The sequence below is a fragment of the Sphaeramia orbicularis genome, chromosome 11, assembly GCF_902148855.1.
Source record: "Sphaeramia orbicularis chromosome 11, fSphaOr1.1, whole genome shotgun sequence".
NCBI lineage: Eukaryota > Metazoa > Chordata > Actinopteri > Kurtiformes > Apogonidae > Sphaeramia > Sphaeramia orbicularis.
The window spans coordinates 13,322,353-13,336,546 of record NC_043967.1 but is presented as its reverse complement, the minus strand read 5'-3'; the positions used below and the strand labels follow the sequence as shown (position 1 = coordinate 13,336,546).

At 39.0% G+C, this 14,194-nt stretch overlaps 2 protein-coding genes across 2 annotated transcripts; both read left to right on the top strand.

Moving 5' to 3' along the window:
- Positions 1 to 5,526: 5,526 nt before the first annotated feature.
- On the top strand, positions 5,527 to 6,012 carry LOC115428759 (galactose-specific lectin nattectin-like). Its single transcript, XM_030147972.1, has one exon. It carries the CDS (start codon positions 5,527 to 5,529, stop codon positions 6,010 to 6,012), a length of 486 nt encoding a protein of 161 aa, XP_030003832.1.
- A 6,281-nt stretch (positions 6,013 to 12,293) lies between these two features.
- Positions 12,294 to 12,850, top strand: LOC115428753 (lactose-binding lectin l-2-like). Its single transcript, XM_030147967.1, has one exon. The coding sequence runs from the start codon at positions 12,362 to 12,364 to the stop codon at positions 12,848 to 12,850; it is 489 nt and encodes a 162-aa protein (XP_030003827.1). The 5' UTR covers positions 12,294 to 12,361.
- Positions 12,851 to 14,194: the final 1,344 nt, after the last annotated feature.

Here is a 14,194-nt window from a genome sequence, read left to right as displayed (position 1 = left end):
TAAAACACTGAAAGACAAAACTGTTGTGGACCTTTCCTGTGAGTTAATAATATATGTGGTGAGTAAATATGGCAACTGTTCACTTTAGAAGATGATGGCAAAAAGTTAAGGGTGAATTAAGGGTGCAAATTGTACTTGATGAAAACTAAATTTTGAACATAAATATATTAATCAAGAGCAGTAGACTCAACATGACTCACACCAATTATATGTAGATTTTTGGACATACTAAGTCTTTAGGTAAAATATGTATTTTATGTAATGTTTTTTATGAATTAGTTTTACTGAAACTTCAAAAATTCAACATGACTGATTTCATTATCAAACTCTTTCCATTATTTTTGTTGAAACTTAATTAATACATTATTTAAATATGTTTACTTCTACTTAATTAATAATTATCTGAAACTAGCTCTACTCTGTTTACCTTAAAACTGAATGAAGAAAAACAGCCTAAAATGATTAAATATACTAGTCAACATTTGCTAGGGATCAGTTTTATATTTGCACAATAATTGATGTTGTATAATGTTTTGGGTGACTTCATATATGATGTGTGTAATTTGGCTAGTCATGTAAAGAAAAATGGACCAAAAGGTAAAAAAACATAAATTTTTATTGCACTTTCTGGCAAAAGGGTTATACAACCCTAGAAATTAGAGTTCACAACAATTACTCTTCCAATTTTGTTTTCACTGAAACCACTCAGAATGTTCTGAAACACGTACGGTGTGATGTCAGTAATGTGTGTGGCCACCATCCGCATCCGCAGGCTGTACTCCACTGGGAAAGTAAATTTTCAAGTTTCCAGAATTACACCCCCGAATATAGCAAAGTTATAGTCCTGATCCCTAGCAAATGTTGACTAGTGTACTTGACAAAATTAATTGATGTTATTCTTGGATTTGTGGTCTAAATGTGGTGGTGTAAAGTCTAATCACTACTTTATGTCAAAATTCACCTGTAATTTATTTAAATGTGTTTAATTCTGCTTGATATTTGCTATAGAACAATCTTTACTTCTTTATTTACTGAATGTATTATTTATGCATCAATCAAGTATTAATTCACCCTAGTGTCTTTTAACTGTGTACTTTCAACATTATATTGATTTAATCGGATGTTGCTGCTTATATATATATATATATATATATATATGTATGTATGTATGTATGTGTATATATATATATATATATATATATATATATATATATATGTATTGCCAAAAGTATTGGCTCACCCATCCAAATAATCAGAATCAGGTGTTCCAATCACTTCCATGGCCACAGGTGTAGAAAATCCAGTACCTAGGCATGCAGACTGCTTTTACAAACATCTGTGACAGAATGGGTCGCTCTCAGGAGCTCAGTGAATTCCAGCGTGGAACTGTGATAGGAGGCCACCTGTGCAACAAATTCAGTCATGAAATTTCCTCGCTCCTAAATATTCCACAGTCAACTGTCAGCTGTATTATAAGAAAGTGGAAGTGTTTGGGAACGACAGCAACTCAGCCACGAAGTGGTAGGCCACGTAAACTGACGGAGCAGGGTCAGCGGATGCTGAGGCGCATAGTGCAAAGAGGTCACCAACTTTCTGCAGAGTCAGTCGCTACAGACCTCCAAACTTCATGTGACCTTCAGATTAGCTCCAGAACAGTGCACAGAGAGCTTCATGGAATGGGTTTCCATGGCCGAGCAGCTGCATCCAAGCCATACATCAAGTGCAATGCAAAGCGCCGGATGCAGTGGTGTAAAGCACACCGCCACTGGACTCTAGAGCAGTGGAGGCGCCTTCTCTGGAGTGACCAATCGCGCTTCTCCATCTGGCAATCTGATGGACGGGTCTGGGTTTGGCGGTCGCCAAGAGAATGATACTTGTCGGACCGCATTGTGCCAAGTGTAAAGTTTGGTGGAGGGGGGATTATGGTGTGGGGTTGTTTTTCAGGAGCTGGGCTTGGCCCCTTAGTTCCAGTGAAAGGAACTGGGAATGCTTCAGCAGACCAAGACATTTTGGACAATTCCATGCTCCCAACTTTGTGGGAGCAGTTTGGAGCTGGCTCCTTCCTCTTCCAACATGACGGTGGACCAGTGCACAAAGCAAGGTCCATAAAGACATGGATGACAGAGTCTGGTGTGGATGAACTGGACTGGCCTGCACACAGTCCTGACCTCAACCCCACAGAACACCTTTGGGATGAATTAGAGCGGAGACTGAGAGCCAGGCCTTCTGTCCAACATCAGTGTGTGACCTCACAAATGCGTTTCTGGAAGAGTGGTCAAAAATTCCCATGAACACACTCATAAACCTTGTGGACAGCCTTCCCAGAAGAGTTGAAGCTGTTATAGCTGCAAAGGGTGGACCCACGTCATATTGAACCCCATAGACTAGGAATGGGATGGCACTGAAATTCATATGTGAGTCAAGGAAAGGAGAGCAAATACTTTTGGCAATATAGTGTGTGTGTGTGTGTATGTATGTATATATATATATATATATATATATATATATATATATATATATATATATATATATATATATATATATATATATATCCTTTATTTAACCAGATAAAATCCACATACAGATCAACATTTTATTTTATATTTTCCAAGAGAGCAGCCTACACATAGTTGCAACAAATCCACAAATCCAGACACAAGTGGTTCAGGCAAAACAAACCCCTCCACTCACATGTAATTCACCCATTACAAGTAAATGGGAAGATTTTTAAAAATCATTTTAAAAATTGAACTTTGACCTACCTTTCCCAAAATGTAATGACGTCTATTCTGGGTCGTTGGCAATCTATAACCCCAATTTGGTTTGAATTGCACCAGTAGTTTTGCTGCTAGAGTATTAACAAACAAACAAAGAAACAAACAAACTGAACCAAAAACAAAACCCCTTGCCTCCCCTTCGGGGGGTGGGATAACAAACAATTTTCATACACTACAAATAAATACTATACAATATCTAGTTATGAGCAATAAAAGGCCAAAATAAATTTATATATAAAGTTCAAAAACAGTTTGAGTAAAATTTTAGAAGCAAGCACATTGTTAAAACAGTCTTAAAATCCTCCCACAGAAACGAGTTCTGACAGTTTTGTCCTTTTATAAACCATTCCATGAAGAAGGGGCAGTATACTGAAAAGCTGTTTTACCTAACTCTGCTCTGACTCTGACCCAGCAGAGTAGACTTACCCAACACAGTAGTAAACTGTACCTGACTTGTTTAGGTGCTATTCAGGTGCATTCATAGAACACGTCTCTATAATCCAACAAAGGAAATGAAGTGGTAGAAATTAGGTAATTCCTTGCCAGAAAACAAAAAAACAAGAAAAAGTAAAACAAAAACAGGACATTTTCCTGAGGGAGAAACATAGTTTTAGTTTCAGTTTGTATACCCCTAAATCTGTGGCTTGAAAGACATCAAGTTCTTGTCAATATCAACACCTAAACACTTGTATGTAGGAACCATTTGAATTTCAACTCTTTCAGAGGTTTTAATCTTAGGGAGATTAGATGTTACTTGGGTGCCATGTGACTGTGAACTCTGATTTATCAGCATTTAACATCAGTTTAAGATGAGTTAAAGGAGACTGAACAATGTCCCAAGCAGACTGTAAAATTTATGAGTTTGATTTACTGGAAGATACAACCAATAGATAACTGTGTCAGCAAAGAGGCACACCTTTTGGAACGACAGTAAAAGAAAAAGACAATTCAGCAAAGTTGACAAAGTGACAAACAGTCTGAAAATCATACACTAACACAGTCTGTACAGTAACAGCTCTGTTGAATTTCATAAAGGTTTTCTGCTGAGGTCCAGTGGATGAAGGAGGTGACAATTAAAATAACCATGCAGAAAAGGAACAAAGTGACACAGAAGTAAGGTTTGGATTGGATTAGATTAGATTAGATTCAACTCTATTATCATTACACATGTATAGTTTATTGAAAAAATGAAAAATTTAATATATTTTGAAACAAACAAGTGAAAATCTAAGTTTTTACCATGTTACCACAGCCTGGCCATCTCATAAGGAGTCGGTGGGAGTGCTTTCTCACTGTGCTACAGTTCTAAAACTATCAGAGTAATCTAAATTAGGCAGTTTGGATTTTTATTAAATAAAAGATTTTTGCAATCTGTTTTTGTCGATCATCAATTTAAACCAACAAAAAATGTAATTTACATGTTGTAGTTAGTGTTAGGTTGACTCAGGTGTTTTTATCTGTTCATTAGTCTTCATGTCAGTTGTTGAAACTGCTGATAGTCACCTTGTGCCAGTGGGTCCGTCAGCAGTGTTCAGGCCAGGGGTTTTCAACCTACTGATCCTGATGCAGATGTGTTTTTTTAGTCTTTATCCAGTGGCTTTGTGCAGATCTTTCCAAAAAGAGAAAGACAAAACAGTCAGGAAAATTGCTGTTATGGCTTAAAGCCCTTCTTATATTGTCCAAGAGTACAGTCAGAGTGAAAACACGCCAACATCAGAATTCTGACTTTTTTTTCTCAGAATAATAATAAAAATATATTTCTTGGACCTTGATTTATTTATTTTATTCATTTATTTTTCCAGTGACCCTATTCCTCTTCTGTAATCATGATCTATACTGTGTTTGTTTTTAAGTCAGCCTACACTTGCCAGTTGATTTTTTTTTTCTCCCTTATACAATGAATCCTTTTAGTATTTTGGAAAAAGCACCTACAATAAAAACAAAAACAAAAATCTAAATAGTTCTTTATCATAGTTTAGTGATTTCATAAATGCAGCAAACATTGTATTATTCTAGTGGAGATGAAAAGGTAAATATGTTTTAAATATGGTCTGATTAAGTAGCCACTTTATGGCAAAACAGAGAGCAGGCAACCTTTTGTTCTTTTTTCATTGTGCCGCACAGATATTTTTTTTTCTTTCAGGTCAAACCCCTGGTGTAAGATGAATGTGTGGTTGCAGACTGAGCTGTATTTTGTTTATCTGGTTAAATTGATTTGGTTTATTTGAAGTGATTGTTTAAAACACAGGTTTTCATCTGTTTTTTGAGGAAACTGCTCACGTACGAAATTCTTCTCTTTTGCAAATCATTAAACCAAATCTTACTTATGTTTGCTTCTATTTCCCTTTGTTCTTCATGACCCTCTTTTCATAATCATTACTTCCTTCATCATCTGGACTTTGGGTAATGTTTTATTACTTCTGTGCTGATGTTTTTATTACATGAGAGCAAAACTGAAAGTGGTGTAGGTCAGCAAAAGTGAACTGAAGGCATGAGTTTGTGAAAATAGTCACAGCCTTGACTGAATAATTTTACATACACACCGTAAACACTTTCTGTTTCATGTTGAGTCCAACTGTGATAACGAGTAGTGCACGCCCAACCCCAGACCATATATAGATATAAAGCAACCTTTCAAGTGTCAGTAACCACCTTGATGAATGTTTCTGATCACAGCCTTCATTTCAGATCAGCTTCAACAACAGATCCAGTCTTCATCCTGTTCCTGTGACAGATTCACACCAACAACATGCTGTTGTTCATCTTCCTAACAGTTCTGGCTCTGGGTGCCACGTCTCCTTCAGGTGATGGGGAAGTGAAGCTACAGCGAGGCAACTGTCCGCAGTTCTGGTTCAGCTTCGACGGCCGCTGCTACAAATACGTGGCCACACACGCGACCTGGGCTGACGCTGAGCTCTACTGTGTGTCCCAGAGGGCCAACCTGGTGTCCATCCACAGTCACGCTGAAAGCAATTTTGTCAAAGGTCTGATCGAAAATTATGATCATTCTGAGGGACCCACCTGGATTGGACTGAGTGACCTTCATAAGGAAGGGCGATGGATGTGGTCTGATGGATCCCAAGTCAATTTCCTGTTTTGGTCTGTAGGACAGCCTGACAACCATAATTGGAATGAACACTGTGTACACACCACCGGCGAAGCTTCAAAATGGAACGACGCAATATGTACGACAGCTCATCCTTATGTCTGTGCATCCCAAGTGAATTGCAGTTGATAGTGATGCCTGATGTACTACAGAAACTTTCCATGTGTTCAGATGAAATGCTATCAAACTCACCAATAAAGATATAATGATGCAACTTTATGTGAACAGGTTTTTTTGTTACCTTCACTGTCATTAATCAACAGGACTCTTATCAGATATGAATTATCCTGCTATGTATCTTTATAGTTCACGTTCAGATTACCTTTACTGATCCCTAGGATAAATTCATTGATCAAATTCTTCTATAACATTTTTGTACACATCACACTCTCCATATCAGAGTAAAAACTAGTTCTGATAAGCTGTGGGTTACAGTAGGATTGAAAAGCTTCCAATTTTTTTGTAGGGTCAAAGCACATAAAGTTCATATCAGTAGATTAAAGTGTACATTCTAATATAAATTACAATGATTGCAGGCCTGCTTTCCCGCACCCCCATCCCCTCCTGATTACACTGCACTCTTGGTCTCTGTTGCCACTCGCACCACACTGACTACACACAGTGTCCACGGATTCAGCTTTAGCTGAGAATATAAGAGAAAGTAGAAATGAGCAGTGTTGGGCAAATTACTTTTAAAAAGTAATTAGTTATAGTTACTAGTTACTTTCCCAAAAAAGTAATTGAATTAATAACAGAATTACTTCTTCACAAATGTAATTAGTTACCTGGGAAAGGAATTATTGTGTTACTTTTTTTGAAAAACCTTCAAATATGTCAAATGAAACTGATTTTTGGGCGTGTTTCACAGGCCAGTTTCATAGAGTAGAACAGCAGACAGGTACTGAATACCATAACTGTGGTGAGGCTGGGGTCCACAAGGGCCCGGCTTTTCCACCACATAAGTGCATATGTGCATTTATAGGAGGAAGATGCTCCTCCAGTTAATCCCACATCTCCACTTTTTCCAGTCGCTCCTCCCTGATCCAGCAGTAAATGTCTTCAGTCCACTCAGTCAGACTCACTGATAACTCCTCCCCTAAGTTAGCTGCACACGTAGCTGCGTTCAAGTGACAGTGGTGTGCTCGGACAGCTCAAACTTGCAGATGTCATCAGTTGTTCAGGTGAAGGCAGCGTGGACAACTCAGACTCATGGACACACAGGTGAAGCATGAAGGCAGTGTGGGCAATTTGAATAGAAGAACGGCTCGGAAACGAACGGCTCGCAACGAATCAGTTCTTATTGGTCACTTAAAAGAGCCGTTCAAAAGACTCAACTCGTCCGTGAAAGTCACACCTCTTGTGCCTGTCTGAGCGAGCCAGGACGGATAACAGCTGTTAGATATCAGTGCATAGTAACATGCCACATTTCACTGCCAGTAACAGTAATGGCGTTGTAACGTTTCAAATAGTAATTCGTGAGATTACCCGTTACTGGAAAACAATAATGGCATTAGTAACACCGCTATTTTTAACGCTGTTATTCCCAGCACTGGAAATGAGACTGCAGGCCCGCAGGTAAGGTAGCCCAGATATCACAGTGCTAGCTCCTCCAGCTTTTATTTTTGTACTTCCTTGGCAGTGTCAATTTGCATATTAGCTAAATATTTACTTGCACCTGAGAGATTTATATTTAATATTTATATTTATATTTAACATTTATATTTACATTTATATTTAACATTTAGATTTAATAATTACATTTAGATTTAACATTTACATTTTATATTTAACAGTTACATGTGACTTTTAATATTTACAGTTAACTATTTCATATATTTCTAAGTTAACATAATTTTGTAAATGTTCTAAAAGGTGACCTCAAAAAATTCACGCCGCTTCTTTTTTACATGGGTTGAAACAAAATGTGACAAAATGTTGCTGTTATTTTTAGCATGAGCTGCTTTACTTAACAGGTTTTATATTGGCATTTAAGTGGTATCTAATTACTTTTATTTATTTTTAGTTTGTTTTAACCATGATCAGTGAGCCGCTGGGAGTACCTGTCAATATCTTTGGTCTGTGCTGTTTTTAATCTGTCCTCTGTATGTGTTCTGTGCTTTTAATGTTTTGTGTATAACGTTTGAGATGCCCTCTCCAGACTGCAAAACAAATCTAATTACAGGTAGCAATAAAGTCACCTTGACCGTGACCCTTGAGAGACTGAGATAACCCAAATATAAAGAACAATAATAGGAATAAAGTCAAACATGGTGTGGCACTTGAATAAGATAACTGAAGAAACATAAAACTGTTAACACTGTTTATTATTAATTATTTATTTGTTATATTTCTAATTGTTAAAATATGGTTTAACTTTATTATGTCATCACATGCCAAAACCAAAAGGTGGCAGTATAGCCCACGGAAATGTCTTGTCATATAACAAGTGAACGAAAGTGACAGGAGAACACAATTGTACACTTGTAACTGACACGTGGTACGCTGCAAGCTGAGGTCAGCGCTGTAATGGCAAAATCACTTATATCCATATATATTCATATATATTTTCATATATTTCATATATCATATAGGCTTCTAGCTCTATTTCAGATATATTCATGTCACTGTGTATTATAGAGCAGTTTTGACCTCTTTTGTGTTTTGTCCAGAGTAGAAGGCCAAACCAACATTTCTCACAGGGGTCTTATCTCTAAGTTCCTGACACTAACCAAAACACTTTCGACACATCATAATTTTCTCATGGGAGACAGAAGACTACATTGTGATTTGTATTTTTGGGTTCAGACCGTCTCAGTCTTTTGTCTGAGTGATATCTCTTTCTATGGAGCTCCAAATAAAGTGATTTCTTTGACACTGAACACTTGAACTGACCCTTCTTTTTTGAAGACAAATTAGTAGAGTATTATTTTTCCATAACAGCGCAATTTTGGGAGGTTAATAAAGAGCTCATTCTACACCATTGTCTCAGAGTGGTGTAACATTTTGGAGGTTCCACCAAAATTTTTGGATTGCATCCCACAGAAAGACTGAAACATCCCGACAAGATGGTAAAGAAGTGTACGACAGTAAGAGGCTAATGCTAAGCTAATAGCAAAAGTCAAGCTAGTGCGACACAGCTGTATCTTTTCAGTCATTTTTCTAGTAGTAAAAAGCTCGCAGCAAGCATTTCAGAGCACCATGAAGATTTTTTTGTTGGAGATAGAACAAAAATTGATTGGACTTTCTGTACAAGAACTCCAAAGAGTATGTGAACTGTGCAAAATTACCGGTAAAGACAATGAGGGCATTAAAAACAAAACTTGACGTGCTCTCATTAAGCACATTATAAAGTTTTGTGAACGTGATGAGTTTTTTGCAAAGAGAAGATGAAGGCATGTCTGTGCTCTTGGAGTTAAACGATGCCCTGGATGAGCTTAAAGAGGCATGGGCATCACCATTGGCAGCTGTGGCGGGAGCTGCATCGCTGTCTTCACCCATGGACGAGGGGGAGGAGGAGACGACTCATCTGTAGCAGCCCGCGGCACCGGCAGAGGACCAGGCACTGCTGCAGTCACCGCTGGATCATCAGGTGGACCAGAAGACGACGCAGGACGGCGGGACTTGACGCAGCAGAGGCAGAGAATCAACAAGCAACAGCTGCTGCAATGCTTCTCAAACCGGATTCAGGAAAGATTTCAGAATAAATGGACATGTGGCTGAGTCAACATCCAAAGACACTCTAAGCTTCAGTAGCCTTGAACATCAGATTGAAAGAGGCTTAAGGAAGGGCTATCCTGAAAGTGAAATAGTGGAAGCAGTAATACGTGCCATTAGCCCTGGACTGAAATTAAGGAGCTATTTAGAGGGTAACATGGATCTCACTCTAACCAACTTTAGACAAATACTAAGAGCCCATTATGTGGAAAAGGATGCAACTATGCTGTACCAACAACTGACCAAAGCTGCACAAGGACCGAATGAAACACCCCTTGAGTTTCTGATTAGAGTGCTTGATTTACGTCAGAAAATCCTTTTTGTATTTGAACGTACCCTGTCTAGCTTTAAGTACAACAAAGAGTTAGTACAAAGTCAGTGTTTCCAGTCAGTTATGACAGGACTAATAAATGATAATGTCAGAGCAGAAATGAGAATGTACCTGCAAGATGAAAAGAGTAGCGATGAGCTTCTATTGCAGAAAATGCAGATTGCGCAATACAATGAAAGTAAAAGAGCTCTAAAAACTAAATCAAACAGATCAACTCCTAAAGCAGGACTAAATGTTGTTGAGTGGAGTGAAACTCTAAATGACACCTGCATAAGTCAGCCTCATGCTAGATCAAGCAAACCAGACAAACAGGCCCGGACTGGCTAATCAGGAGGACCGGGACAATTCCCGGTGGGCCAGTATAATATTTAGGCCGCAAGGGCCGGAGCGCACTTTAAATATATATTTAATATTTTATTTATTTATTATTTATTTATTTGGGGTGGGGGTCAGTCATAGCACTGGGTCGATCACGTAATCTGCTGCTGTTGTTCCTGGGCCCCACCCCCTCTACTAGCAAGCTGTTTTTTTTTTCTTCCTCTTTTTTGCAGACGCACCGTGACCTGATGTAATAAGTCCTTGCATACGGTTAGTAGCTCTGTACTGTAGCTGTGGAGCATATACGATCTCTGCTCTGTAGGCTGTGGATGGTCAGCTGTGTTTGCTGTTTGAAACATGGATAACAGAAAGAGCAAGGGTGGCGCGGAGAAGACAAGAATTAAAAAGAGGAAAGCTCTGGAAGCAAACGCAGCCAAATGTGCCAAAATCTGCAACTTTTCCACAAAAACGACCTCCCGGTTGGAAACAAATTGAGGACAATGAAACGGGTAAACCACCTTTCAAGCTAGTTAATTATCGAGTCAATGAATTGTGTGGCATTGTGGCGTGGAACATAACGTTATGCAATTTAAATAATAGTATGATGCAAGGCCACATAACTGGGAAACTTTGTCTTGTAGCTCCTCAGAGTCAGAAAGCAGATCCAGCAGCAGACACCAGCCATGAGCCCACAAGTCCAGAGTGGGCAGGTAGGACTGCTCAGAGAGGGAAGATTATTAGAATAAATAGGCTCCAATGAAGAGTATGGTGTAGGCCTGTTCAATATGAAAGGTGCTCTGAGATGCTCCAGGATTCTACACTACATGAATGAAACTGACACCAAGGCTTTGAAAATAGACGATTTGTGCAGAGAATTATGACCATTTTAAAATGTGCTTTAGTGTCAGAAGCAGAGCCAGGAGCCAGTAGTGATGAGGGGATTGTTCCTGTCAGGATGGAAGGAAAAGGTGTTTGAACAGACTGTGTGAACAAGCATTAGTTCCAGTAAAACCACTTTCTAGACCCAAACGATAGTACTGACCTATTTTAATTTTTATCATTAAAAGTGAGACGGTAAATACACAAAGCCCACAACTGAAAGGCAATAGCATAAAGTAATATTAAATAAGCCTGCATATTTTGCCAATGTAAATATCTTAATTGGTTAAGTCAGTCAAAATGTCTGTAAATGTCTGTTATGGGATAAAGAAGAAAAGATTAAATTTTGGTGGTGATCGGGGGTGGGGGGGCCCACGGGGGGGGGGGGGGGGGGGGGGGGGGGGGGGGCACTGATCAGCCTTGGCGGAGGTCTGCGAAGCACTCGGAGAGCGCAGACCTCCGCCAAGGCTGATCAGTGGCCCCCCCGTGGGCCCCCCCACCCCCGATCACCACCAAAATTTAATCATTTCTTCCTTATCCCATTTCCAACAAACTCTGAAAATTTCATCAAAATCTGTCCATAACTTTTTGAGTTATGTTGCACACTAACGGACAGACAAACAAACAAACAAACAGACAAACAAACCCTGGCAAAAACATAACCTCCTTGGCGGAGGTCAATATTAATTAATAAAGTATGCCTGACTTGTGTTTCCCGTATTTGTTTACCTCTTTATTTTAAATGTTACTTCCTTCATCCTCTGGACTTTATCATGGAGCATGATAACATCTTTCAGTTTATTATGGTTATTGTTTTATTTTATCAACTGTGTGCAGGTGTTTTTATTACATATGTGCAGATCTGAAAGTCATGAAGGTCGGTGAAGATGCACAGGGAGGAGTTTGTTGAAGCCGACTCTATAACTGTTGTTTAAAGAAATATTAAATAACAAACATCTGAACCCTGAGCCTCAGACTAATGTTGAAACCTATCTGATGTTCTGAAACTGAGCCAAACACCAAACAGTCACAACAAAGATGTAAACAGTTGTTTCTGTGTCATATCAGCTGATTCCAACTGTGATGACATGTGGTTTACACCCACTCCAGAGCAAATAAAACACAGCAATGTTTCATGTCTCTGCAGCTTTTTGATCATATCCTTCATTTCAGATCAGCTACAACCACAGATCCAGTCTTCATCCTGCTCCTGTGACAGATTCTCACACCAACAACATGCTGTTCTTCATCTTCTTATCGGTTCTGGCTCTGGGTGTCGCGTCTCCTCCAGGTGATGGTGAAGTGAAGCTACAGCGAGGTGGTTGTCCCCCATTCTGGTACAACTTCAACGGACGCTGCTACAAGTACGTCGCCACAGAGCTGACCTGGGCTGATGCAGAGCTCTACTGTGTGTCACAGAGGGCCAACCTGGTGTCCATCCACAGTCTGGAGGAACACGATTTTATCCAAACTCTAATCCAGAATTTTGACCATGCTCAGGGATGGACTTGGATTGGACTGAGTGACATCCATAAGGAAGGAACATGGATGTGGTCTGATGGGTGTCCAGTGGACTTTGTCCTGTGGGAAAACGGACAGCCTGACAATGCCCACGAAATTGAACACTGTGTTCACAAAAACTTTGGTGAAAGTTTAAAATGGAATGATGATGCTTGTTCTGAAACTTTTCCTTCTGTCTGTGCAACTCGTATTCTCTGCCCGTGACAGTAATGTCAATCAGTCTGGTTGTTCAGTTAATATGCAACATACTTTAACAATAAAAATATGAAGCTGTGCAATTGTGTACACTGTGTTTTTTTTCTAACCTTCACTATCATGAATCAAAAGAACATTTATGAGATTTGATGTATCTTGCTACGTATCTTCATATTGACTTTGATTCCAGTACAAAATTCACCAAAACTCAGCTCTAACAAGCCATGGGGTAAAGTTGGACTGAGAAGCTTTATATCCTAGAAGTGATTTATGTTCATATTTGATTGATTCTATTCAAGTGTTTTATTACAGCAGAGCTTAAAACTGTAAAGGTCAGAGAAAATATATTAAAACCATTAAAAAAAAGAGCAGATTCCTTAATTCCTCCAAACTTAAGTGGTTGGTGGGATTGTTTATAGGGTTGCATCTGCTTAAATCCTGTGTTCAGGTCTATAACTGTGAAGGTTTATGTTTTATGTTGTATAGTGCATGTACTTTGCTGTATCCTAGTGGTGATGTGTGGTTGTAATGCAGCTGAAAACTGACTTGGATACTGCACCAAAGCAAAAGATAATTTTACCAGACAGACAGAGGCAGCTGGTTACATAATGGAAACTGTCTCACTGTGTGTGTTACAGTCGTCCTCAAAATTATTCATACCCCTGCCATTTTTTGTAACTTTTTGTTTTTGTGATGAAATGAATGAGTTTTGTCAAGTTTGTTTGTGACTTATATGTGATACACAAGTGAGGAAATAAGAACAAATGATACTTGGAGAAATACTTTATTTCAGGAGTATTTTATTAGAGGATTTCTAAAAAACGCCATGTTCAAAATTATTCATACCCTAGGTTTATTAAGTCCAAAGTCTTTTCTTAATAGTCAATAGAGTAGCCTTTTTTCTTGATAATGGTTCCTGTAAGTGTCTATAAGTTCTCTTCTGTCTCCTGTGGGGTTTTGGTCCACTCTTCCTGGACCAAAGGCCCCCCCACCCCCGATCACCACCAAAATTTAATCATTTCTTCCTTATCCCATTTCCAACAAACCCTGAAAATTTCATCCAAATCTGTCCATAACTTTTTGAGTTATGTTGCACACTAACGGACAGACAAACAAACAAACAAACAAACAAACAAACAGACAGACAGACAGACAGACAGACAGACAGACAAACAAACAAACAAACCCTGGCAAAAACATAACCTCCTTGGCGGAGGTAAAAATTCAGGATGACTTTTTAAAAAGGGAAATCGTCAAATTGATTTCATCTTTCTCGCGCCTCCGGGCCACGCGCCCGCGGGCTACCATAGTCTCCTCCTCCTACCAGTGACAGCGGTCTGTCACAGAAGTCTG